Source organism: Lathyrus oleraceus, chromosome 6 (genome assembly GCF_024323335.1).
Source record: "Lathyrus oleraceus cultivar Zhongwan6 chromosome 6, CAAS_Psat_ZW6_1.0, whole genome shotgun sequence".
Lineage (NCBI taxonomy): Eukaryota > Viridiplantae > Streptophyta > Magnoliopsida > Fabales > Fabaceae > Lathyrus > Lathyrus oleraceus.
The window spans coordinates 434,385,826-434,411,812 of NC_066584.1; the positions used below are offsets into that span (position 1 = coordinate 434,385,826).

The 25,987-nt window shown below is 38.0% G+C and overlaps 1 protein-coding gene across 1 annotated transcript; it reads left to right on the top strand.

Annotated features, from left to right (window-relative positions):
• The first annotated feature begins 13,884 nt into the window (after window positions 1–13,884).
• LOC127096116 (uncharacterized) lies at window positions 13,885–14,235 on the top strand. Its single transcript, XM_051034730.1, has one exon. It carries the CDS (start codon window positions 13,885–13,887, stop codon window positions 14,233–14,235), a length of 351 nt encoding a protein of 116 aa, XP_050890687.1.
• Window positions 14,236–25,987: the final 11,752 nt, after the last annotated feature.

The following is a 25,987-nucleotide window of genomic DNA, read 5'->3' on the forward strand; positions in this document are numbered from 1 at the left end:
TACTGAGCTGGTTGACGTTGTGATTGTTGTTGTTGTAGTGGTGCTGCAGCTGGAATGGTCACAGCCGCAACATACGGTTGCTGATGATAATTCTGAAAATTATTCCTCCGGTTATCCCTGTTTTGATAAGAAGATATGGCATTTGCATCCCCTTCTCTTCTCTTCTGTCCCTGAATGAACGGCTTCTTCACCCCTGATGAGGATCCACCTCCACTCTGGATCTTGTATGTCTTTAGGTAATTCTCCACCCTTTCTCCAGTAGAGACCACATCAGCAAAGTTGGAAGCATTGCAACCTACCAGACGCTCCAAGTAAGGTTCATGCAGCGTATTCATGAACATGTTGGCCATTTCCTTTTCCAACATAGGAGGCTGAACACGGGAAGCTGTATCCCTCCAGCGTTGAGCGTATTCCTTGAAGCACTCATTGCTTTTAAGAGACAGATTCTGAAGTTGTGTTCTGTCCGGAGCCATGTCTGCATTATACTGATACTGCTTCACGAAAGCTTCTGCCAAATCCCTCTAGCAACGGATGTGGGCTCTGTCCAGCCTCATATACCATTCCAAGGATGCCCCAGCTAGGCTATCCTGGAAGAAGTACATAAGTAGCTTCTCGTCATCAGAGTATGCAACCATTTTACGGAAATAGGCTTGCACGTGAGTTTTGGGGCAAGAGCTGCCATTGTATTTGTCAAATATCGGGACCTTGAATTTCGGTGGCACTCTCACACCTGGGACCAGCCCCAAGTCAGCAACATCTACTCCTAGAGGATTCTGTCCTTCCACTGCCTTCAACCTTTCTTCCAATCTCCTAAACATGGGGTCCATGCCAAAGTCTTCCTGAAGCAAGGGGAACTGATCATCCTGACCATCCTGAATGGGTTGTAGACCGGAGGTGACATGTAGGATTGGGATAGGCCCCGGTCCATTGGGTCCATTAGCCTCTCCAGCTGGAGGATCAGCCAACGTCTCCGGTTGAGTAATAGGGGGATCCCTCTGTACCAACAATCTAAGCTCCTACTGTCCTTGAGCCACCCCTTGAACCAAATCCATGAATTGATTCATGCGAATCTTCATCTCGGCGAGCTCTGCCTGTAGGCTTTCCATTACTCTCTGTTGGTTCCTCCGGGTACCGTATCGGTGAATGCCTGAGTCAGCTATCCTGCTAGTGGGACACCAAACAAACTGAGAACACGGTGGCGGTACCTGTTATGCAAGACATGCGGATGACTATGCAAATGCAATGACATGTTTATCAATTCCAAAAGTATTCTACCCCCTTGATTCCAGTCTCACATTTGATAAACAGTGTAAGAAAAAGACTAAGCCGTTGATGAGAACCAAGAAAATTTCGACTAGAATCAAGTAGAAGATATAAACCCCACAGAAATGGATAAACATGTGTTAAATGATATGAATGCAAATGATGTGATGCAACGATGTGAATGCAATGCAGTGGCATGTTAATCAGGATTGCTGTATCTGCTTGAACATTTGTCAGGTTGCACTGTCTGGAGAGAAATTAAGAGTACACCAAACAAAGGTCATGGGATGGATCATGTTATCCTTAATATCAACCACCCATTTTGGCGGATTATGGTTTACACCTTATCAATACCCGAGTTTCATTGATATTAAGGATACCTGATCAGATCAACCATGAATCAAGGGTTTGTCGCAAGCCACGAGCATGGAGTTTAGGTTAAGAACCACCCAAAAGGAGTGTACTAAGGTTTAAACCTTCCAAACATGTTCTACAAAAGGTTCCCATAGTCATAATCCCATCTTTCGGATATTATCAGAGGAACGACTACTCGTATTCCAACAATATTCTCAAGAGAGACTCTTATGAGTGTAGTATCGCGTAACAATCGTATCAAATCTTACACTTGAACGACTTTCGCACTACGTCCTACGAATAGGCCAAGATGGGTTTGGTAAACTAAGGTCCTCGGCTTCTTAGGTCTATATTGGAACAAGTAATGTCTAACCACAACTTACTTATGTGACATTATTGATCTCAACATGACCTCCACCAAGTGAATGGGCTTGCAAGTCAACTCGCTAAGGAATAACTCCACACAAGTTGACAGGACTATGCCATTCTCCTATCCTAAGTGCACTCGAGTTCGGGTATAGAACTCATCTCACAAAGATCACCAAGCAGCCATAGCCAGCCAACAGATACAACAATGATATGTACACAATACAATAAGGTAAAGCAGGTAAATAAATAACTGTACAAAAGCATGAACACCCAATAAACAAACAAACTACAAAAGCTAGGAGGGACTCGCTTAGGGAAGATGGACCAGCAAGAGGTCAACTTCTCATGGTCCCCAGCAGAGTCGCCAGTTGTCGCAACCTGAAAAATACAGTGTGCGAAAAAACAACCGGCGAAAGAAAATGACAGAAGAGTCGCCACCGTGCGTTATTTATCCCAAGGGAGGGAAAGGAAACGCTCGAAGTAAACCTGAAAAAGGAAAGGACAAGACGGGGTCTCGCAACCAAATCTTGGGTTCGGGAGTCGGTTATGCGAAGGGAAGGTATTAGCACCCCTACGCATCCGTAGTACTCTACGGGATCCACTTTTGTAGTTCTTGTCTAAAGGGTGTGGGTTTATCTTGTGTTGTTTACCAAAAAAAAAAACAAAAAAAGGGTTAAATGAAAATGACTCGCGCGGATGTTGCATCCACTGCATACGTATCTCATCTGAATATGAGAATCAGAGTCTTCGTAGCTCGGCTGACCTATGGGTTGGGGGATGTGTGCTCGCTAAGACATCGCGTCTTATGCCTACGTATCTCATCTGACCTGAGAATCAGAGCAAAACGTAGTTCGGCTAACTACGGGGTTATGGATTGGTTTTTGGACGAACGACGTCACTACGCAATCTACCGGATGCTCGATCTTTGGAGACTTACTCGCCTGTAGTAGAAGGAGTAAACGTGTTGCTTTGGGTTTTAGGGTTTGGGATGCTCGAGGGCAAACAGGCAGTCCTTGACGAAGGAACCGCGCTACATGTGGGGATATGAATACAAAACACAAAACATGTATCTCAAAGTAAAATGCCACCAAGGGGCCCAAACATTGCCTCCTATCGAGGTCTTCCAGCTAAGAAAGCGATAAAGTACGAGAAAAGGAAAAAATTACCACACGGATAAAGATCCGAAGTTACAGCAATTAAAGGATTAGCAACCCTGAGATCTCTCCAGCTATACCATCAAAGAAAATCAGTCAATACGATTAATCAGGATAAACCTTCGGATGGTATCCCTGCAAGAGTATGTGAGCCCTCACGAAAACTCAACAGAAAGGTTAGACAAACAACGTGAAATCCAGGGAAAACAATGCCATGGCAACACAAAGACAGGTTAGAGAAACAAAATAGGGTAACCCAGAGTTGCCCCTAAATCAAAATGTAACCACATGAATAATTCCATCAAAATTCACAAAAGGCTCACAAAAAAGGTATCAAATTCACCCATAATACCTCATACATTTAGAGCATTCAAATTAAAGGCATAAAGATAAAGATGATGGATATAGGGCAAACCTGATTGGAGAGCTTGATTGGAATTGAGTTGCACCCGTGAGGTTTACAAGTTGAGTTCCCTTCAGGGTTTGGAGGCTGCTCTGAGTTCTCTGTCAGGTCTTCTCTCACTATCTTTTTCCTCAGGGTTTTGTTCCAAGGAAACCTCAGAGTGTTTTGTTTCTCCTCAAAATCCCCCTTTGTTCTGTCTTCTTTCTCTCACTATCTTTTTCCAGTGAATCTCCCAGTGTAACTCCAAGTGTGTTTTCCTCTACTGAAACTTCAGTATTTATAGACTGATTTTCGTGGGTAGTGGGCTCAAATGAGGGAGACCAAGTCCAAAATAATTTGTTATATTTTATTTATTTAATTAATTAATTAATTAATTAATTAATTTTTTTTCTTTTTTCGTTTTTTTTTTTTTCATTTTTTTTCAGGAAAACTGAAGGGTAAATTTTGGGGTATTACAATTACAAAAACAAAATACCCTACCTGGATGGAAAAGATGGTGTTGGTAAGGAAAGCAAACAACAGATGACACATGTGTGTCGACTTCACCGAACTTAACGTCATCTTTCCTAAGGATATATATCCACTACAAGATATTGATTGCCTTATCAACGGGTCCTCAGGTTACCGTACCTTGAGCTTTATGGATGCATATTCAAGGTATAAACAGATTTAGATGGATCCCCTTGACGCCCCAAAAACCACCTTGATGTCGAATCATGACCACAACTACTACAATGTCATGCCTTTTAACCTCAAGAATGATGGTGCCACCTACCAGCGAATCATGAATGTCGTATTCTCCCACTAAATTGGACTGGATATGGAAGTCTATATTGACGAAATAATAATGAAGACTATTGAAGGTCACAACCATGCTGAAGATTTGGAGGTTGTCCTTCAATCAGTCAGGAAATACAATATGCGCTTGAATCCCGCCAAGTGCTCCTTCAGATCCCAAGCTAGAAAACTCTCAGGGTTCGTACTGACGAAAAGAGGCGTTGAAGCTAATCTGGATAAATGTCTGGAAATCATCGCCATGAGAAGCCCCACTAATGTAAGTGTTGTAGCTCATAGGTTGACTCGCCTCCCTATCTCGCTTCTTCTCATATGCAGGCGACAAGACTTTCCTTTTCTTTGACGCCTTGAATAAAAAAGGAAAGATTCAGGTGGACAGTTGAATGTAAGGAGGATTTCCAGAGGGTAAAAAAATTCATCATGCCGCCTCTCATTCCTACTCACCTAAGAGAGGGATCACCATTACTCCTGTCACAGATCAGGAAATGATCTCACTACTCATAAAGGAAGCATATAAAGCTAAAAGGAATGCGTAATACGCAAGCAAGGTGTTCAAAGGGACCAAAGCATGATATCAAAAGATTGAGAAGTTGGGATTGATTGTTGTTGTCACAGTGAGAAAGATGCGTCCTTATTTTTTGGCTGATTTTGTTGTAGAATTTAGCTCGCCCATAGACAAGAAGATGACCCCATAACAGACATCTCCTAATGTAAAAGGTAGCGACGCAGGAATAATTATGGAAGCACTTGGCGACTTACTTATCGAGCATGCATTCAAGTTTGAGTATAAGGACAACAACAACCAAGCAGATTATGAAGCTTTCATCGTTGGCATGGTCCTCTCCCTGGAAATAGGAGCCTATCTACCAAAAACCAAAAGTGATTCTCAGTTGGTTGCCAACTGAAATTAAGTTCCTCATGGGACAGATGTTGGACCATATGTCATGGACAACTTGTCCAACTTGTTAAACCAAATATCACATAATATGACAATAACAATGATTAAAGGAAAAAGTAATAAAGAACACAAAAGGTTTGTTAACCCAATTCAGTGCAAACAACACCTACATCTGAGGAGCACTCTACCCAAGAAAGGAAACCCACTCTTTAATAAAATTAGTACAAAGTGTCTTAGATGAACAAACCCTTTGTTTAATGCCCCTCTTCTTAATTCTACCCTCAGTTTATTTCTATTTAGGTCTCTCCCTAAATATGATAACCCCCTCTCACTTTCTCTCAATCAATAACCCTAGTGATTATTAACAATAATCAGAATGATTCAATGTTGAATACACAACTCCAATAAACAAACCATATATTATGCCTTGTGATATGAATGAAGCAATATCATGGTGTACAAGAAACACAAACAAAAGACTCAGCCTAAAAACATAAAATATCACTCAAGCTCGGCATCTTCAAGGCATGGAAAGAGTTTCTATATATAACAATCTATATCTAGGCTTTTGTCCTTGAATTTTGGCAGTGATCTCGTCCAGATATGGTGGAGATTCAGTTGGATTTGATTTGCTCAACAAAAGTCTACAACAAATGATTTGATTTGATTTGAATTCAAATTTAAATTTTCTTGATTTAAATTTAATTTAATTAATTAATCAGACAAATCAGATTGCTAAAAGATAACAACAAACCTTGTTGCACAAGTAACAAAAATGTGTTATAGACAGTTGGAAAACAAGTGCATACAACAATAACATTGTCTTGTAGGCAAGGGCCACATGTTGGGACATCAGTTCCCACATGTGTCTTTCTTCACAAAAGCATTTGGGGCCAGATGTGCCACACCAGCTAGAATATCATGTTCAACATGTGTCTGTACCATGTTGGTTTACATAATGTAGTCAATCCAAAAAGGAACAACACCAACCAAGTATCTGGATAATATAAGGCTAAAGAATCGCGGATGATAAGATATCTAAAAAAAGGTACAAAGTTTATCCTCTCACATTACTTATTTTGAAATATAATGTATTCCCTGCGAACAAAACATCAGTGCGGACTTGTTGTCCTAACTTATGAGCTCGAAGATAGTATGGTTTAACAAAACAATGATTCAAGAGACTCTCACCTCCCCTAGTATCTAGGCGGGTAAAATCTACTCCTTATAAGTTTATACTAATTCTAGCTTGATGTCTCCCATACTGCGTTATCTACAGGCGAGTAAACTCCCGGTGGACGAGGGGGTTGAAAGGAGAATCTGAAAGAAAGCTTCTATATACAACCTTCTCTTGGAAAAACATTACATAATGGGGAGATTGATTCGGATATTACGGTGCATGAGAGAACATGAAATCTCCCTAGTGCTAGCAAAAGTTCAAAAAGAGCATGTGGCAGCCATATTGGAAGAAAGGCTTCGCCCCAAAATTCTTAGGGCGAGATACTATTGGCCTACCCTGATGAAGGATAACACCACTTTTGTCAAGAAGTCTGACATGTGCCAGAACTCTGACCTTCATCACGCATCAACCGAAATTCTTCATTCAATGACTTCACCCTGGCCTTTTTACTAGTGGATCATGGACATCTTGGGTTCGCTCCCCTGCCGTCGGGCCAACTAAAATTCTTCATAATAGAAGTTGATTACTTCACCAAGTGGATAGAAGCAGAATTTGTTTCTAAAATCACACCCAAAAGATTTTTCCATTTCTAATAGAAGAAAATAATGTGCAGGTTTTGGCTTCCCGAAGCCATTGTCTATGGCAACGGAACCTAGCTTGCAAGTGCTATTGTCACTAATTTTTTTTTTGAGATTTAAGAGTGCAGACAAAGTTCGTATATGTTATACATCCTTGGTCCAATAGGAAAGCAGAACCAGAAAACATGGTGATTTTGAAGGGACTAAAAAAGGTACGATTCCAATAATTCACTACCAAACACAGAGCCGCTAGAGGTATGATTCCAGAGTCAAGCCAAGGGACATGCGAGAAGGAGACTTGGTCTTAAAGTAGATAGTTATGCATGTACAATAGGGAATACTACAACCCAATTGGGAGGAACCATATCGCATATTCCAAAAGCTTCCCCATGGGACATACAAGTTGTAGGAATTATATGGACAACTCCTACCCAAAACATGGAACGTCCTTGATAACTCACTTTATGTGAGATATTTAATCCTCTTATACTTGAATTTTAGGGTATTTTATATCTTGAGTAATATCATTTATTTATGATTTGTGCTACTTTAATTAGTTTAGGATAGAGCACGCTAGGTGCTTTCTTTTGTCAAATTTATGTGTTTTGTGCTTGTGAAGAATTACCCCAGATGTCAAGTACTGTCACACAAGGAATCCGTGAACACCATCCAGAAGGCCTTGAGCCAGAAGATGCTGGAATGAGTTCTCAACTTTAGTGTTAATGCTGATGTCAGAGATTTGAGAAGAAAATAGGGCGGAGTTGGAGAAAATGAATGGATAAGGATGAAATCTACAAGACAAAAGAGAAAATGAATGGATAAGAATGAAACACTATAATACAAAACTCTGAAAAAGTTGTCAAGGCCTGCTTATGATGTATTGTTGCTGCTCTTGCACTACTGTTGTTGCTGCAATACTACCACAGTGTCATGTTGTCTCCCATGTGCAGTGTACTATCATAGTACAACACAAAGGAATATGCTTTATTCTTTGTGCTTAAGTAAATGGATCATTGTAAAGGTAAAAGAACCAAAGAGAGAGACATTATACAACTGGAAAATCTCTATAAATAGAGTTGTAATGCAATGAAGAAGGAGGTTCTGAAACTTTGGAAAATTTTGCAGAAGTAAAATAAAGGAAGAAAAAGACAAAGAGGTGAGGGGAGGCATGACAGAAGTCATCACCTGCTATTTAACAAATTACAAGTGATTAAGGTGTCATCCTTAGGTTTATCATTCATATCTTCTTGCTTAGGAATGTGTAGCTTAAGATCTCTCTATGTTGTTCTTACTTTACTCATTATGAACTAAAGTTGCTCTGTTGGATAACGTGAAGTTAAATGAGTTAGTTATCTTTTGAATGTTATGAATGAGTTGTTTTGATATATTTTACTCATGTAAATTTATGCCATATATTTATTCCTTTGTCTGGCCATCTTGGGAGTAAATAACAACTTGTTAATGTTGAGGGGTCCTTTAACAGGTGGAACTCATAAGTAAATATGGTTAAAAATAGTAGGATAGAGATATTCACTAGATTATCTATTTTAGAGATAAAGAGATACACTCATAGGGGAACTTCAGAATGAACCCAAACATGCACCAAGTTTACAAGTGAGACTTAGAGATTTGTCCCCTTACTTTGATGTATATGTTTATGATCTTGTAGAGATACAACTTAAGATCATATTTTGACCTCATATGTCATGACAGAACACATCAGAAGCATACATGAGATGAATTCATTAAATGGAACACTGTCCAACATATTATTTCACTCTTTGTTAACCTTAATTATCTTAACTATTTTTTTCACTTTCTTAACTACGTGACACACAATTATTTTATTACCTTTACTCATGTTTACTGTACAACTTCTTGTATGAAAATCATTATGCTTAATACAATCTCTGTGAGATCAATACTTTTTATTATCACTTGCTACTAATTTGGTTGTGTATACTTGCACGTACAAAAAATTATCCATCAGTCCTCCATAAATAGAATTGTAACTTCCTAAGAAACATCATAATTATGTAGTTGCGAACAATCTCATGAATGTTTATGACCAACTGGAACATTTCCTTAATATTTTATAGTGGACTTCCTGGAGAAGGTCTTTCTATCCTTTTAAGGCAATATTTTGTAAGATGGACTTCCTGGAGAAGATCCTTTCTGCCTCTTAAACCAATATTCGGTATGCTAGGCTGCATGGTAAAGATCTTTTCAACTTCTTAAGACAATAGTTTATATGCTGGACTTCACGGAGAAAATCCTTGCAGCCTCTTAAGGAAATATTTTGTATACTGGACTTCATGGCAAAGAACCTTGTCGCTTCTTAAGGAAATATTTTTCATGCTAGATTTCATGGCAAAGATCCTTGTCGCCTCTTAATGTAAAATTGCGTATGCTAGACTTCATGAGGAAGATCCTTTCTGCCTCTTAAGAAAATATTTTGTATGTTGGACTTCATGGAGAAGATCCTTACTGCATATTAAGGAAATATTTTTGTATGTTGGACTTCATGGAAAAGATCATTACTGCCTCTTAAGGAAATATTTTGTATGTTGGACTTTCTGGAGAAGATCTTTGTCGCCTTTTAAGGTAATATTTTGTGTCCTGGACTTCCCATAGAAGATCCTTACTGCCATTCAGGGCAATACGAATAGGCTATCTAAATTCCCCTCTTGAGAGACTAGAGTTTTCTCGGCGGGACCGAACATATAAATCCCACCTAAGGGGTTTGACTTAGGTCTATATAAGATCTCCCAGGCTATCTAAGTTCCCTCCTAAAAGACTTAGAATTTTTTCGGGCAGGAATACACATATAAATCTCTTCCAAGGGGTGGGACTGAAGTATAGCCTAAGAGAATAAGCCTTAAGTCTTGTCTGAGGGTTTGATACAAGTTCCTCCCGAGAGGTCTAACACCTTGCCTGAGGGACTTGTAGCCTCGTAAACCAGGCTCCATATAATTTCACCTAAGGGACCAAGATCTCTCAAACTATCTAAATTCCTCGCCTGAGAGACTTATAGTTTTCTCGGGCGGGACCGGACATATAAATCTCATCCAAGGGGAGCGACTGAAGTCTAGCCTTAGAGACTCAACCTTAAGTCTTGTTTGACGGTTTGATAGAAGTCTTGCCCGAGAGGTCTAATGCCTCGCCCGAGGGACTTCCAATCTCTTCATCCATGATTCATATAATTTTTCCTAATGACAAAGATATCCCAGTCTATCTGAAATCCCTGCCTGAGAAACCTAGAGTTTTCTCGGGCAGGACAAAACATATAATTTTTTCCTGAGGGACCTATAGTTTAGTCAGACGGGCTCAACGCGGTCTCTCTAAAGAACCCAAAGCCTAATCATTTTGGTTAATCACACGTGTCATTAGGAAAAATTAGGGCCTCGGGAAACTCCCATGTCCTATGGTCTAATAACACTCTGCCCTTTATCAAAGCACTCGTAATTGAGGTATTGTGTAGTATTATACTTGTAAAATACCTAGAGAGGGCGGGAGCGGTGAAACCCCTAGGAAGAACGACGTTCATATGTCTCCCCAAGAAGATATCGCCTCGTCCCAAGTACCCTCTCTCGCCTAAATATGGGAAAACATGGGAAATGACGTTCCATAAGAAGAGAGAAGTCAGGACCAGTACCTGGTCCACGTCTTCCTAGAAAATAGGGACTAAACGGTCCACCATTGACTGGGTGGACGACAATACTTCCCAAGTAACTCTAGGCCTAAATCCTCTAAGTACTCCCCCCCTAACTGGAGTAAGGCTGATCATAACTTGCACACAATACTAAAAGCAGCACACTAACAGACTGAACCCCTCACCTCACATGAACATAACCTCTATAACCACCATACAAGGCTTCTCGCCGTTGTGGGAAAATACCCACCATCCCAAATTGTTATAAACCTACTAAGACCTCTGAGGATCCTCTGCCCTTGTAAAGATACCATACACATTTACTTTTTGACCAATACAGAAGTCTATCGTAATAGGTTTCTGGTAGGAGGTGAAAGTCTCCAGCAAATTAAGAGGGGGTGTACCCACGAAATTAGTACTACAATGTCCAAGTAAGTGAAATTAGAGAGGAGAAACCTACGAATGTATAATGAATTGTACCTTAGTTTTATGTGAAGTCACACTTATATATAAACGACGACGGTTAGAACCGCTTTTAGTAAATTTCACGTATGATATAGGATGAATATACTCAACCCTTGAGATGAGTGCGGTTTCTAGTTTCCGTGTGCGACTTCTTGGTAGGGGTATACGTGTCCATATGTCTGAAAACTCTTTAAACAAGAGTTTAATTTCAAGTGATATCACAAACTCTCGTTTTACAAAGGGACCGCACTAAAAAATATGACAAGATCACTAACTCTCATTTTACAAAGGGACCACACTCAAAAACATGACAAGATATTACAAAATATCACATCGTAAGTTTAAATGAAACAAATTGAAACTCAAAAGGCAACAAATAAACATAAATAAATAGCAGAAAGACTCTAAAATGTATTTAGTCTGAGAAAAATATTTAAATTAGAGTATTTGAGAGAGAATGAATGAGATAAGATTGAATTTTTCAATGTTATGATTTGTGATTTAAAAGGTTTCCTTTTTTATAACTGATGTGACAAGATAAACCAAATAAATATTATTTAATATTATAGTTCATAATAGGATCCATAATCTATTATTTAAAATATCTTAGGAAACATAGACCTAACACAAAGCTTAATTATTTAGCTAAAATATGAACTATAATCGAATATTTTATGATAAATTTGATCATGAAGTGTGTTTAAAGATATAAAAGAGGATTTCGCACTCCTAATAAATTATTTAACTTCAATAATCAAATTAAACATATATTTAAACCTTTTTCTCCCACTTAAAAAATATTTATTTTAATATAGTTTTTGAAATATGATTTTTAGAAAATATTTGTGTGTGATTATATTTTGATGTTGAGTTTTTTTTTCTATTTACATGTAATCCTATAAATATGGAATAAACTTCCATTAAACAACCTTTGATGAGTTGATTAATTTAAAGAGTTCCTTTTTTTTTTAATTTCTTTTTCGATCATCAAAATAACTATTTTTTTACAATCAAAATGCACTATTATAAATAATATATTTTATAATAAAACGTTCATCTCATAAAAAAATCGAGGTATAATAACTCCAGAACCATCGTATTTTATTTTATTTTAAAATAAAATACCATCTATTTCCTTAATTTCTAAGTTAATCGAAGGAAAAATTAATCCAGGATATGTTTTTAATCCCAACAATTACCGTTTATGTTTTTATTTATGTAAATTAAATTATCTTTTTCTTTGATTTTTTAAATAATTAATGGGTTTGATAATTATGTTTTACTATAAAAACACTCATAAACCCTAAGTTCTTCCCGGTAATAAATCAAGTTTTGTTTCATACTTTGAATCGTGGTTTTTATTTAATATTTAAAATTTAAGAATTTTGACAATGGAGGATATAAGAGTTCAAGTGAAAAAGTGAAAAGGAAGAAGGAAAGGAATAACGAAAAATTATTTTTGATTTAAATGAGACTTGTTATGTGTTTCTATAATTAATTACAAAAATACCATTGAATTTCACTCACTTATAATTACACTTATGTCACTTTTTATTAATTAATATAATTTAATTCCATTTTTTCCGACTAATGTAATTTAATTACTATTTATTGAAATAGATTGTGACAAACTACCTCTAGTAAGTACTTACCTGATTTAAAGAATTGTGAGATGAATCAAGTTGATTAGAAAATATTATTTCCATATCATAAGACTACTTCCTCTATTGAAAACAAAATAGAAAATCTAATAACAATCATCTATCCCACCAAATCAATCTATTAAAATTATAAAATTAGACGTTATTAGATTATGTTGCTGAAAAAATGTTCAAATAAATTAGGTTGATTGTGTGATATAACAAATGACAAATTGCTTAAAGAATTACTCTTTGTTTCCCTATTGTGATCTAGTTACAAAACTTCAGTTACATTTTGAGATAAAAGTTGAAGGTGACGAATGCAATGTTGAATAAGTCAGTTTGATTTTTAGAATTATTTCTATTGTTTGTTTTTAATTAATTGTTTGTTGCTTTCAATTCCTATTTTCTCTCACACTTAGGATTTGCTGATAGCGTGTGAGGTAGTTTCCTATTTTCTAGGTAGTAAGTTGTATTGCTAAGTCTTGCACACACTTAAGATATGTTGTTAGTGTGTGAGGTAGTTTCCTATTTTCTAGGTAGTCAGTTGTACTGCTAAGTCTATAAACTTGGCCCTTTGAGTTTCTAATAAGTAACGCAGAATAAAACCATTTTTCTATGTTAACATCTAGTATCAGAGCTAGGTGTATAGCAAGTAAAGAGAAGCAACATACTTCAATCATGGCTACAACCACGGATGGCAACTTCGTGCAACCTGCAATTCCAAAATTGAGTGAGCATTATGATCATTGGGTAATGCTTATGGATAATTTTTTAAGGTCAAAGGAGTATTGGAATCTTATAGATCCAGGGATTCCTCAACATGCTGATGGTAATGTATTAACGGAGAACAAGAAGAAAACGGTGAACGAGCTTAAGCTAAAAGATTTGAAGGTAAAGAATTACCTCTTTCAAGCAATCGATCGATCTGTGCTTGAAAGAGTTAATTCTTTACCTTCAAATCTTTTAGCTTAAGCTCGTCCACCGTTTTCTTCTCATTCTCCGTTAATACAGTTTTAAAGAAGGAGACATCAAAAGAGATATGAGACTCCTTAAAACAGAAATACCCAGGCACTGCTAGAGTGAAGCGAGCACAGCTTCAAGCCCTACGACGTGAGTGGGAGATTTTGCAGATGAAGAATGGAGAATCAATTAATGACTATTTTGCTCGAACTCTCCCTATTGTAAATAAGATGCGAATGTACGGTGAACAAATGTCGGATCTTACTGTTGTCGAAAAGATTCTTCGCTCAATGACCTCCAGGTATGATTATGTAGTGTGTTCTATCGAAGAATCTCATGTTTTGGATTCCATGACTGTAGATGAACTCCAAAGCAGTTTGTTGGTACACGAACAACGAATGAATGGGCACAATTCACATGAAGAGCAAGTGTTGAAAGTAACTCGAGATGAGACAAATACTGGTCGTGGCCGTGAAAGAGGTGGCTTTCGGAGTGGATTTGCTCGAGGAAGAGGCAGATGAGGCAGACAACGAGTAGACAAGGCAGCAGTGGAATGTTATTACTGTCATGAGTTTGGACATTTTCAATATGAATGCCCAAAGAAACCACGGGACAGCATTGCAAATTATGTTGAGACCAATGAGGAAGCAGTGTTACTCATGGAACAACTTTCATCAGAGGGAAAATCAAACACACAAGATATGTGGTTCATCGATTCAGGCTACAGCAACCACATGACAGGAAGAAAGGATTGGTTCTCCTCCATTGATGAAAGTTTTTCAGATGAAGTGAAATTAGGGAATAATTATGCTCTAAAGGTCTGTGGAAAAGTCATGGTTAAACTTTTGATAAACAGAGTTGTGCATTTTCTAAATGATGTATTTTATGTGTCTGAGCTGAAAAATAATTTATTTAGTGTGAGGCAACTTCTTGAAAGAGGGTTAACAGTTGAAATGAAGCAAAACAAGTGTAGAGTGTTTAAAGAAAATGGCCTTATTTTTGAAACTTTCATGACTACTAATCGTATGTTTGCTATTTATGTAAAATCCGGAGTCTCCCAATCCTGCTTTCAGGTCAGTTCTGTGCCACCAGCTCAAGTATGGCACTCTCGTTATGGTCACTTGAGCTACAATGGACTGAAAACTTTAATGGAGCATGACATGGTGAAAGGGTTGCCCTCCTTTAAACCAACATCTCAACTTTGTGAACATTGCCTCAAATGGAAACATCAACGAGACCCTTTTCCACGACAAAGTAATTGGCGGGCATCTCAGTTGTTGCAGTTAATTCACTCAGATATTTGTGGTCCTATCAATCCTACATCCAATGGAAATAAAAGGTACATACTCACTTTCATTGATGACTTAAGTATGAAAGTGTGGGTATATTTTCTTACAGAGAAAAGTGAAACTTTTGGTGCATTTAAAGAGTTTAAAGCATTAGTTGAAAAACAAGTTGGCGCTCCCATTCAAATATTACGTACCGATAGAGGGGGAGAGTGTCTTTCTAAAGAGTTTGCTGAATTTTGCAGTAAACATGGTATTGAAAGGCAACTCACTGCTTCATACACGACACAACAAAATGGCGTAGCTGAGAGAAAAAATCAAACGATTATAAATATGGTTCGCAGTGTTTTGGTGGAAAAGGGAGTTCCAAGATCTTTTTGGCTAGAAGCTGTAAAATGGGTGATTCATATTTTAAACAGAAGCCCGACTCTTTCTGTCAAGAACGTCGCACCAGAGGAAGCATGGAGTTGAATTAAGTCGTCTGTTTCATATTTTAGAATCTTTGGCAGCATTGGATACGTTAATGTACCTGATCAGAAAAGGAGCAAACTTGATGATAAAAGTATCAAATGTGTGTTGTTAGGTGTAAGTGAGGAGTCTAAGGCCTACAAACTTTATGATCCAATCAAGAAGAAAATTTGGATCAGTAGAGATGTTAAATTCCAGGAGGATGCTGCCTGGGATTGGGGTAAAGCAAAAACAAGCATAACACGTGATACAAATCAGTTGAATCCTTTGGAAGAATCTAGTCAAGAAGATGATGAGATAATCCAAAATTCTAATGATACAACAACAACTACAAGTGATGCAGCTCCAAACTCAACTTCAAATATGCTGGATTCCAACATTTTAAAAGCTTTAGAAAATTCAGCTCAAGGGAGGACTAGAAGACCACCAATATCGATGAGAGATTATGTCAGTGGTGATGATTTAACTGAGGAAGATGCAATGAATTTTGCCATGTTTGCAGGTTCAGATCTAGTAACATATAAACAAGCATAAAAAATTCAGCATTGGAGGGATGCAATGGATGCTGAAATTCAAGCAATTCAAAGGAATGATACATGGGAGCTAATTGATCCACCACCAAATTGCAAAGTTGTAGGAGTCAAGTGGATTTTCAAAACCAAGCTGAAGGAGGCATGGGAGATTGACAAATTCAAGGATAGACTCGTAGCAAAAGGCTACACTCAAGAGGAAGGCATAAATTACAGTGAGATCTTTGCGTCGGTCGCTCGTCTTGAAACCATCAGAACTGTTGTTGCATTGGCAGCTACAAAAAGGTGGGGTATTCATCAACTTGATATTAAATCAACTTTCTTACATGGAACAATCAAAGAAAATGTCTAGCTATAGCAGCCACCAGGTTATGGATTTCGAGGATGTGAGCATCAAGTACACAAGCTTAAGAAGGCCTTGTATGGCCTTAAGCAGGCTCCTAGAGCCTGGTACAACAAGTTGGAATCCTATCTTGCAGCAAATGATTTTTTGAAATGTCCACAGGAACACACTTTATTTATGAAGAAGAAAGAGAAAGGTGAAATTTTAATTGTGTGTGTTTATGTAGATGATCTTATATATACCGGTAATGATATGTCGATGTTTCAAGAGTTCAAAACTATGATGATGAAAGAATTTGCAATGACTGGCTTAGGCAAGATGAGATATTTTTTGGGTATTGAAGTTTTGCAAGGTTGCAATGGTATCTTCGTTGAGCAAAAGAAATATATTAAGGATATGTTAAATAAATTTAACATGTCTAATTATAATCCCGTGAAGAGTCCTATAGTTCCAGGAAGCAAGTTACTAAAAGAAGACAAAGGAGTGAAGGTTGATACGACTCTATTTAAACAACTTGCGGGAAGTCTTATGTACCTCACAACTACAAGAGCAGATATTGCATATTCTGTCAGTTTGATAAGTCGCTTTATGGAAGAGCCAAAGGAGAGTCATTACTTGGCAGCAAAGCGAATTTTAAGATATCTACAAGGCGCCCAAAATCTGGGAATTTTCTATAAGGCTGGAGGAAATGAAGAATTAATTGCTTATACCGATAGTGATTATGCAGGAGACCTTGATGATAGGAAGAGCACTTCGGGCTATGCTTTCTTGCTGGGAGGAGGTGTTATTTCTTGGATGTCGAAGAAGCAGCCGGTTGTTAGCTTATCCACAATAGAAGCAGAGTTTATAGCAGCCGCGTTATGTGCTTGTCAATGTGTTTGGCTGAGAAGAATTTTGGAACATCTAAGTCATTTTCAAGAAGGAGCTATTGTGGTGTTTTGTGATAATGTATCAACAATTAAATTATCCAAAAATTCAATTTTACATGGAAGAAGTAAACATATTGATGTTCGGTTTCATTTTTTGAGAAATTTATGTAATTATGGTGTTATTGAGCTGAATTATTGCAATACAAGAGATCAGTTAACAGACATCATGACAAAGCCACTTAAAGTTGAAGAATTCCAACATATGTTAAGTTCTCTAGGAATGCTTGATGAGTCTGAGATAAACTGTTGCAAGGAGCATACAGTTTAAGGGAGGAATTGTTGAATAAGTTTGTTTGGTTTTTAGAATTATTTCTATTGTTTGTTTTTAATTAATTGTTTGTTGCTTTCAATTCCTATTTTCTCTCACACTTAGAATATTATGTTAGTGTGTGAGGTAGTTTCCTATTTTTTAGGTAGTAAGTTGTATTGCTAAGTCTTGCACACACTTAAGATATGCTGTTAGTGTGTGAGGTAGTTTCCTATTTTCTAGGTAGTCAGTTGTATTGCTAAGTCTATAAACTTGGCCCTTTGAGTTTCTAATAAGTAATGCAGAACAAAACCATTTTTCTGTGTTAACATGCAATTAAAGAAAATCAAGGATTAGTAAGTCAGATTTAAATCAAATAAATATAATGAAAAATAATGGTATTTTGTTCTGACATTCTGAAGAATTCTACTAATCAACTTCCTGTTGCTCAAACTCCTTTAACTCCTTAGGAACTAGATGAAACAAACTTAGAGGAATTTGATTTTGATCTTCTTCCACTTCATCCTTTTGATGATTTTCTCCAACCCATGTTAGCAGGAACTTGGGAGGATAATATATTGCTTCATGATCACTCCAAGATGTTATACAATCACTCCAGTTTCTCATCCACCTGTTCACCAGGGTCAATAATATTGTTTGAATTTCTGGTATCAGATATGAGATGTCGAAGGTAATGTCACGACACTAATATCTGAGTAATGTAAACAGAATAAAGATAGAGAATAATAATGCAAAAGACACAAGCAATTGTTAACCCAGTTCGGTCCAACTCACCTACATCTGGGGGCTACCAAGTCAGGAAGGAAATTCACTAAAATAGAATCAGTTCAAAGACTCTCCGTACACTTCAACAAGTTACAGTCTTTCTCACCTAATCTCTACCCGTGCAATTTCTACCTAAGCACTCTTAGATATGAGAACCCACTCACTTCCCTACAATCAAACCTGTGATTTTAAACAACAATCCCTTGTGAAAAGAAAACACTTTTCAATAACACACACTTGATTTTACTTCACGGTTTTAATCAAGTAGACACATTCTTGATCTTGCTTAACAGCTTTGATCAAGAAGACACACACTTGATCTTGCTTAACAGCTTTGATCAAGTAGACACACACTCTTGCTTACAAGCTTTGAGGGACAAATTACAACCACAAATCAGACCAATTCAATCATCTATGGATGACTTGAATGGCTTACAAGTCTCACGACTAAACAAGACACAAACCCTAGCTCTCTCTCAATATTTCGCTCAGTATTGGTTGTGTATCAAATCAGGTTTTCCATGTCCTATTTATAGAAGCATTCAGTTGGGCTTGGACATCTTGAAAACCCTAAATCTATTTTCCAATTAAATCTTCTCATGACAACTGGTTAGATCTCTTTGGAAAATAAGTAAATCAGGTTGTATTCAATGATTGAATGCGCCTGCAAATCAGATCTTCAATCATACATAGATTTCCATTAAATGCACAATCACAAAACACCAGACATTCATACTGAATGTTCTGTGTACAGGATGTCATTACATCGGGTCTGACATCCTGGAACAATCCTGCATAATTCCATAATTCCATTTATAATTTCCAGCAGGTACGACCATATCAGATGCCATGACATTGTGTATGACATCCTGAAACAATCCTGCATAATTATGTTTCTTAAATTCCAGCAAGTACATAATATCAGATGCCATGACATTGGTGTATGACATTCTGAAACAATTCTGCATAATTATGTTTTCCATTTGAACTCCAGCAGGTACACATGATATCTTATGTTAAGACATCACACATAACATCTTGTGAACACTCTTTGTTTTACTAAAATTGTTGCCAACACTTAGAACCAACAAACTCCCCCTTTGGCAAATTTTGGCTAAAACATATATCTGTCCTTTTTGTTCACAAGAAAACTATTAGCAGTTAAACAACAGTTTAAACAGCAGTAGAAGCAAATACAATTACTAGTTATAGCTACTAGTAGTACACACATGCACAAGGGTACTTCTCCTCCCCCTAAATCTGTGCAACACAAACAGAATTACTAGTTATAGATGCAACTAGTAAGACACACAAATGCACAAGGGTAGGGTACTTCTTCTCCCCCAAAATCTGTGCACCACATACAACTCCTTTAATAATAACAGCACATGTAATCACAACACCTGTAACAATCCTCACCTGTGCACCACATAATATCACTTGTGCACCACATAAGACATCCCCTTTGACATCTATAAACAGAACAACATTCTGTTTTACACCAAACACATCTCCTCCAATAATAGTTGTTCATTTGTTCAGCTACATACATCTCCTCACAGCACCAGCTCCACATAAACACTTTTCCCCCTTTTTAGTCAAAATTGACCAAAGGTGACCAATTAGACAAAATAAATGTCAATTAGCCTAGCAGAGAATGCCAGATCAGATGTTATAACATTAAAAATGTTAAAACATAATTGTTAGGAGATACAAACCAGCATCATACACAACTGTGATAGCTGAGATAATGAACAAATCCATGGAACTCATTTAAGAGCCCAAAAAATTACATAAAGGCATCAGTAAGGACTGCCATAAATTACACATATTTAAAAAAAACAATAATTTCTTCAGCATCCAAACAGCAGGGGAGAGGGGGAACAACTTCCAAAACAGCACACACATCACAGTCTTCACCAAAGCACAGTCTTCATACCAGTCTTCAACACAAAGGGGGAACCAATAATCATCTAATCAGAGGAAGAAGTATCATCTTCACCTTCAGAGCCTTCTGAGCTGCCACTAGATTGAGCATTTGACCTCTCACTTGAGGTATTGGCATCTGAATCCTTGGTCTCACCAGCCTTCTCCATCTCTTACTTCTCTAGGCTACTGATAATAACCTCCAAAGCCTCTTTTCTTGCCTTGGCAACCCTTATTCCATTATCCAGTTCCTTGCAGGTTTCCTTTAATTGATCAATCAAACTATCTTGAGATGCAGGCTCCTTTCTGGCAGATGTTATGACAACATCATTGACATGACTTCCCTCAAACAGCTTGTAGTGAATTGATAGTGGGGGCTTTCTTCTGCTTGGAATGCCACTTGTATTAAGAATGCCTGGTTGTTGGCTCAAGATAATGCCACAAATGATGGATGAGAAGGCAATGAGCAGCTTTACTACATTTGTTGAGGCATGTCTGACAATTTGACCAAACATAAACCTTCCAAAGTCAAAGTTTATCCTGGTTCCAATAGCATAAATGATTCTTCCAAGACTAATGGAGATGGTAGAGATATGATTAGTAGGCACCCAGTTGGTTGAACCAATCTTGTGTAAGATGGCATACTTGATAGTTAGCTTGCCAACTGATAGGTGATTCCTACTAGGCCATTCCTTAACTTGGCCAGCTATAATAGTTCTACAGACCTCATTGTCTGTAGTCTCTAAATCCACTCCTCCATCAGTTCCTCTCCCTAGGAACTTGTTGATTATGGTAGGGGAGAATCTCACACATCTACCTCTTACAAACACCTTGCAGAATTCCCTGCTGCTCCTTTCAGAAATATCCTCAGGGATATTCACAACAAATTCTTTTACCAACCCCTCATAACATTGGGGTAAACTAACAATTGTCTTCATTAGTCCAGCAACTTTAATCAATTCCATGACTTCCTTCACCTCAACAGCCTCTTTTCCCAGCTCTCTTTCAACAGCTACTCTCCTCTGAATGACAAACTTCCATTTGACAACACCATCTTCTAAGTGAAAAGAGATGTTATCTAAGTGCACAGTTACAGCTTTGCCTGGAGACTTCTTAACAACCTGCTTTTTAGCAGGGGTGATGTCTGGGACATCGTCTTTGACATCCTCTTCAGAGTCAGAACTATCTCTGACTTTCCTCTTCCTAGCCTCTACTTTGCTCCATGATTTGGAGGGTCCTACACCAGTAGTCTTCTTCCTAGTCCTGGCTGTTAGCATTTCATCCACTTCTTCCCTTTTCTGGTCTTCAATTTTTTAGCAGCACTTGGTTTTACATGATGAACCAAGGTGTCATCCTCTTCCTCTGAACTCTCTTCCTCCAGATTAACAACATTCTCAGCAGGCTCATGAGAATTATCTACTGGTTTCTTACTAGGTATGTTTTTACCTAGAGAACATAATCCTTCAACAACCACTTCCTTTTCTGATCTAGATGAGTCATCATCAGCTTGGGGTTCTACCTCAGGAGAGGGGTCCATTCTGGATAGAGGGGTAGAAACACCCTTGACTGAATGCCCTTCATTCAGAATCCTAGTAACTAGGTTCCTAATGGCACGATCAACATAGTGCATGTCATTTTGATGAGGAGGTTTATCAGGAATATTACCTTGCTTACTTCCAACAGTGGAAGAAGGACCTGGGGCGTCACTTGGTATCACACAGAGAGGAGTAACATCCAACACGTCTTCATCTAGAAACTCCATGGAGGGAGTCCTTGCATGATGAGTGGGTTTTGAACTAGAGGATGAGGGATGTTGAGACATGTTGTTGAACTTTTGAGAAAAATATCTTTTCCCTAGCAGAGGTTTGCTGAGAAGTTGGATGAAGATGGAAATGGTTGTGTTTAGGTAGCGTGTGGAAATGACATAGATACTAGTTCCAATACTAGGTAATGATTCATCATTAATGTGGCTCTTTCTTTTAATTGGGTAGACAATATTTTTATTACCTTTTCCACTCCACATTAATTGCCATAATTTCTCAAGAATCCAAATCCCTAACTTCCCTCTTATATATTCAAATTTAATATCATTCAAATCCCCTGCAAACTTGTCAGCTAATTGCATTTCATGCTTTAGAGCTATGAATTTGTCTTCCACACATTTTCTAATGGAGTGATGATAACAAATAATGTGCTTGGTCCAACTATGCTGAATAGAATTTTTGGACATAGTTGTAGCATTCAAGTTGTCATAGTACAATGTCATGACATCGTGTGTGACATTGTATGCAATCATTAGTAGTTTCAACCAACTCTGTTGAGAACAGCTGCTACAATCTGCTATATTTTCAGCATAAATTCCATTTTCATCTCTCAACTGTGTAGGACCAAGTGTCCTTTCACTCTCCATTTCAATCTTCTCAACATTGCTCTTGGCACTTTTGTTTTGAGATAGATACATATGCCCTTTTATCTGCTTGACTTGTAGCCCAAGTCTAACAAAGCTCTTTCCAACTTCAGACTGCATATGACTAGTAACATGATAACCCATCTGATCCAACCTCCTATCTATTTGAACCATCACGAGCTTTTCTTCTTTGAAAGTGATGCTGAGCTCCTGGTGTAACATCCTTGTCTGACATTTCCCACAGACTTGTCTTTTATCACTCTTGAGAGTCCCTCTAGCAGATACACTCATCTTTATTCCTTTGACATAGGTACACTTTGAGGAATAATCAATTTGAGACTTCCATATGTAACAGTTGTCTTTGGTCCTGATTCCTTTCATGATCACTTCATTGTCTTTGTTAGTAATCAGACATTCAGTTTTGGTGAAGTTAACATTCAGACCTTGATCACATAGTTGACTGATGCTTATTAGATTTACAGTCAAACCCTTAACCAGTAGGACCTGGTCAAGTTTAGGCACTCCAGGATAATCAAGTTGGCCTATCCCCTTGATTTCACCCTTTGCTCCATCACCAAAGGTTACATAGCTTATGGCATGAGGATGAAAGACCAGTTATCAGGTCTTTGTTTCCAGTCATGTGTCTGAAACATCCACTATCAAAATACCACTCTTCTTTGGCTGAGACTCTGAGGGGAATGTGAGCTATCGGACTTGTAACATTAGTCTTAGGAATCCATTGCTTCTTGTTGACAGGCATGTAATGTTTGGGTTTGGGTTGATAGTGAGTTTGATGATGAACAGGGCTAGGATAACCATACAGCTTATAGCAGAAGGGCTTCAGGTGACCAAATTTCCCACAGTAATGGCATCTCCATCTTTGGTATTTCCCTTTCTGTTGTCTTCTCTTCTGATGTTGTGACATATGATGTGACATCACAGGTTTGCTTTTACTATGGTTGTATTCCCCTTGATTTCACCATTTGCTCCATCACCAAAGGTTACATAGCTTATGACATGAGGATGAAGTCCAGTTATCAGGTCTTTGTTTCCAGTCATGTGTCTGAAACATCCACTATCAAAATACCACTCTTCTTTGGATGAGACTCTGAGGGGAATGTGAGCTATCAAACTTGTAACATTAGTCTTAGGAATCCATTGCTTCTTGCTGACAGGCCTGTGCTGTTTGGGTCTGGGTTGATAGTGAGTTTGATGATGAATAGGGCTAGGATAACCATACAGCTTATAGCAGAAGGGCTTCAGGTGACCAAATTTCCCACAGTAATGGCATCTCCATCTTTGGTATTTTCCTTTCTGCTGTCTTCTCTTCTGATGTTGTGACATATGATGTGACATCACAGGTTTGCTTTTACTATGGCTGCATTTTGGTTTGGCTTAAGATTTGCAACCAGTGTAACTGCACTCAGGCTTAAATTCATTATACCCAATGCCAAATTTGTCTCTTGTTATTTGTCCAGTTTGGAGAATCTTGTCTAGGGAGTCAGATCTATTGTTTAACATCCTTACATACTTGGTCATCTCTTCTAGTTTAGAATTCAAGAACATAGCTTCAGTTTTTAACTTGGAGATGATTTCCACATGGTCTGCCTTCTCATTCTCCAGCTGTACTATCTTTTGGCTTTCAACTTGTTGACTTTCATCTATCTTGGCCTTCAGAACCACTGCTTCTGTTTTCAATTTGGAGATGATTTCCAAGTGTTCTACCTTTTCATTCTCAAGTTGAGTTATTTCCTTCTTCTGGCTTTCAACTTGTTTACACAACTCTACACTTTTGTGACACAGCTTTCTGTAGGTAGTGGCCAACTCTTCAAAGGTTACTTCATCATCACTTGAGTCTTCATCAGAGCCCCATCTTCCAGTCAAGGCAGTTACTAGATTTGCAGATTCTTCTGTTTCACTCTCATCAGACCAAGTGGCAGCAAGACTCATCTTCTGCTTTTTGAGGTAGGTTCCACATTCAGTCCTAATGTGTCCATACCCATCACATTCATAGCACTGAACTTCTTTTCCTTCTTTGGGCTTCTCATCTGACCTAGCTCTTCTTCCAGCATTGTTGGACTTACTGATGTCAGATGAGATATTCTTGACATTAGCCTTAGATCTTACATCCATCTTTTTCAATAGTCTGTTGAATTGGCTTCCCAGCATTGCTACTTCATTGGCCAAATCTTCATCACCATCCTAACTATTTTCCTCTTCTGTGTTTGACATGAAGGCCATGCTTTTGGTTTTCTTTTCAGAACCATCATTCAATCCCATCTCCAATGTTTGGAGGGAACCAATTAGCTCATAAACCCTCATGTTGGAGATGTCTTGAGACTCTTCAATGGCAATCACCTTCATAGAAAATCTCTTAGGGAGTGACCTGAGTATTTTTCTCACCAATTTTTCATCTGACATCTTCTCTCCCAGGGCTCCTGAGGCATTAGCAATTTCAAGGATACTCATATGAAATTCATGAATATTTTCATCTTCCTTCATCCTTAAATTTTCAAACTTGGAGGTGAGCAGCTGTAGTCTAGACATCTATACTCTAGAGGTACCTTCATGAGTGGTCTTGAGAATGTCCCAAGCATCTTTAGCCACTTCACAGTTGTTTACCAACTTGAAAATATTCTTGTCTACTCCATTGAATATTGCATTCAATACTTTAGAAATTCCAAGGGCTAGATCATCCTCCTCCTTGGACCATTGTTCTTCAGGTTTCTTATCAGTTATGGCCTCTCCTTCTTTAGTAATTACAGGATGTACCCAGCCTGTTAAAACAGCCTTCCAAGCCTTGTTATCAAGAGATTTTAGGAAAGCAACCATTCGAGGTTTCCAATAGTCATAGTTAGATCCATCCAAAATTGGTGGCCTATGAACAGATCCTCCATCTCTCTCCATTGTACCAGAAAGTATTGTCCCTAGATCTCACCCAGAACCAGAGCAGGATGCCTGCTCTGATACCAATTGAAATTTTGGTATCAGATATGAGATGTCGAAGGTAATGTCACGACACTAATATCTGAGTAATGCAAACAGAATAAAGATAGAGAATAATAATGTAAAAGACACAAGCAATTGTTAACCCAGTTCGGTCCAACTCACCTACATTTGGGGGCTACCAAGCCAGGAAGGAAATTCACTAAAATAGAATCAGCTCACAGACTCTCCGTACACTTCAACAAGTTACAGTTTTTCTCACCTAATCTCTACCCGTACAATTTCTACCTAAGCACTCTTAGATATGAGAACCTACTCACTTCCCTACAATCACACCTGTGATTTTAAACAACAATCCCTTGTGAAAAGAAAACACTTTTCAATAACACACACTTGATTTTACTT